At 44.0% G+C, this 2,500-nt stretch overlaps 1 protein-coding gene across 1 annotated transcript in view; it reads left to right on the plus strand.

The window, feature by feature from the left end:
• Window positions 1-2,500, plus strand: part of LOC108243261 (retinoic acid receptor beta) — a 22,985-nt gene that overhangs the window by 4,865 nt on the left and 15,620 nt on the right. Inside the window, exons 2-3 of the mRNA XM_017428574.3 lie at window positions 2,025-2,185; window positions 2,482-2,500. The exon at window positions 2,482-2,500 is cut by the window's right edge and continues 123 nt beyond it. Of these exons, the coding sequence (XP_017284063.1) occupies window positions 2,025-2,185; window positions 2,482-2,500 (180 nt within the window). The remainder of the gene's footprint in view (window positions 1-2,024; window positions 2,186-2,481) is intronic.

Here is a 2,500-nt window from a genome sequence, read left to right on the forward strand (position 1 = left end):
GCGGGTCGGATCTGAACCTGCTCCGGGTTGACCCGAGTAGGGCCGAGTCGAGCCACAGAGTTCTGGACTCTGACTGGACCGTTCTGTTGTAGATTAGCTGCTGTGTTTGGGATCATCGTCCTGTTTGTCGGACAGATGGCCTCACATCTGACTCCAGAATCAGCCCAAACCATCAGCCCTCCACCGCCGTGCTGACATGTCGCTGTGCATCATGGGTAAACATGGTTCCAGAGGTCTTGAGGTTTGTTCCTACGTAAGCTTTGCTGTCTGTTTTTAAAATTGTTCTGGCATGAACTTTGACCTTTAACCTGCTCACCAAGGCCTGGAGAATCTAAGATGGAGCTTTTGTTTTCTTCTCTGAGCATTGCACGGCCTGACCTTCGGGGTGAATTTGCTGGAAGATTGTCGTAAATGAGAATAATAATTTTCTTCGTAGAACGATGGACTCCAGTTAGTTTGGAAATGACCTTTGACCCTTCCCAGATTGATGGGCAGCAGCTGCTTCTCTAAGTTCATTGCTGATGTCTTTCCGCCCTGACGTTGTTAACACACGCCTGGATGCCTCGGAGCTAAAACTGCAGCTTTTCTCGCGGTGGTCCCCCGATACATCTGATCAGCAGCTCCTGGCTGATCCTGAACCTGTTTCTATGTTTCAGTTTAGTTTCTGTTAATTATTAAAATAATCTCATTGTAAAATTCAAATGAATCCTGAAAACTCTGACGCTGAATGAGGTTATTGCTTTACTGTTTCCAGTGTGAAAACTCCAATCTGTGCCGTTTCCTCGGCACACATTCGTCCCCCTTTGGTTCAGATGAATTATCTTTTCTGGATTCTGGTTTTAAATGGTTCTGCAGTCCTGGATTCATCCCATCTAATTAAAAATCTGAGTTCGTATTTGTTGGCATTAAAACCTCCTGTTGAGAGGAAATGTACAAAGGCTCCGGTTTAATGACTAAAAGTGATTAAGAAAGTTCTGCCTAATAGTTAATTTCCAGAATAATTGCTCGTCAGTTTATTGTTTGGGGTGAATGTGGCTGCACGGTTTTTGTTGTTAGAGGGAAGATTTCTCATGGGTTGTTTTGGCTTTTGTGAATTTCTTTTAAAATGATTCGAGGAGATATGTGTTGTAATCATTTTAAATGTTCGTTGAACAATATTTGGATTGGTGGCGTGGCGGTGCAGTGGTTAGAGCTGTCGCCGCCCAGCAAGAAGGTTTCAGGATCGATTCCCGGCCTGTGTTCTCCCTGTGGGTTTACTCCGGGTTCTCCAGTTTCCTCCTACAGACCAAAAACATGCATGTTAGGTTCATTGGTGACGCTAAAATGTGTGAGTGGTTGTTTGTCTCTATGTGTCCCTGTGATGGACTTGTGACATGTCCAGGGTGTCCCCCGCCTCTCACAAAGTATGACAAAGAAGCGAGTAAAGAAAATGGATGGATATTTGGATTGTGGACCCAGATTTCCTGGGCTGAGATCAAAATTGCTTCCTTAAAGAAATGTCAGGTATATCAAGAACGCAAGATGTTTCAAGAATCATATCGGCGTTTTGTTCAAATTGGAACTTCTGTGTGAAGCATGCAGATAAACTTATTTATCGCTCGCAGCGATCATATAACTGCTTGTGTTTGTGGTTTGTCAAAATATCTCATGAACCAGTGGACGGATTTGAACAAAAATCCCAAAAAACGAATCATCGCATCAACATCGGCTACTGATTCACTTTTGGAGTCACCCCAGTTCAAGATGGCTGCCACAGCTGATCAACTTTAGCCAACACAAAAGTGGTTATGAGTCAAACAAGTTTAGAAACCGAGCTAAGGTTTGATTAGCGAGCAGAGATCGTCTCATTTACAAGATTTGACCAAAATTGTTCTAATTCCGTTCTTTAAGGCGATCTTAGGCAGCGGGTGATATGCATTCCTTCATTATTTATATTTGTGATTATTTGTCTAAGAGTCATGAAAATGTAGCCTCCTGCAGATATAAAGTATTGTAGTAAAAGTATTTCCTTGACGTGTTTGCAGCGGTGGAAACCCACAGCTCCAGCTCCAGTTCTGGTTCGGACGACCCGTTCGCCAGCCCGCCCTCGCCTCCGCCGCCGCCGCGCACCTACAAGCCCTGTTTCGTGTGTCAGGACAAATCCTCGGGTTACCACTATGGAGTCAGCGCCTGCGAAGGCTGCAAGGTAACACGATCGCCTCTGCTCAGCTCTAATTTCACGGTTTCTAATTTCCAAACGCTGAAAAATAAGATGAACAGCTCTGAAGCTCACAGCGTTTCAGTCTACGAGTCAAACTGAACATTTCAGACTTTTATATTCCTTTCATGCTTTGTCACATTAAGCTTTTATTGACTTATTATTTATTGTATTTACGAGTTTTTACCTACTTCAGGATACATTTGTTATTTGAGACTGGTGTGAGATCATTGTATAATCTTCTGACCTCATTACGTTCTTCCTCTCCGGTCGTTGCCCTGCAGGGCTTCTTCCGCCGCAGCG

The sequence above is a fragment of the Kryptolebias marmoratus genome, linkage group LG16 (genome assembly GCF_001649575.2).
Source record: "Kryptolebias marmoratus isolate JLee-2015 linkage group LG16, ASM164957v2, whole genome shotgun sequence".
Lineage (NCBI taxonomy): Eukaryota > Metazoa > Chordata > Actinopteri > Cyprinodontiformes > Rivulidae > Kryptolebias > Kryptolebias marmoratus.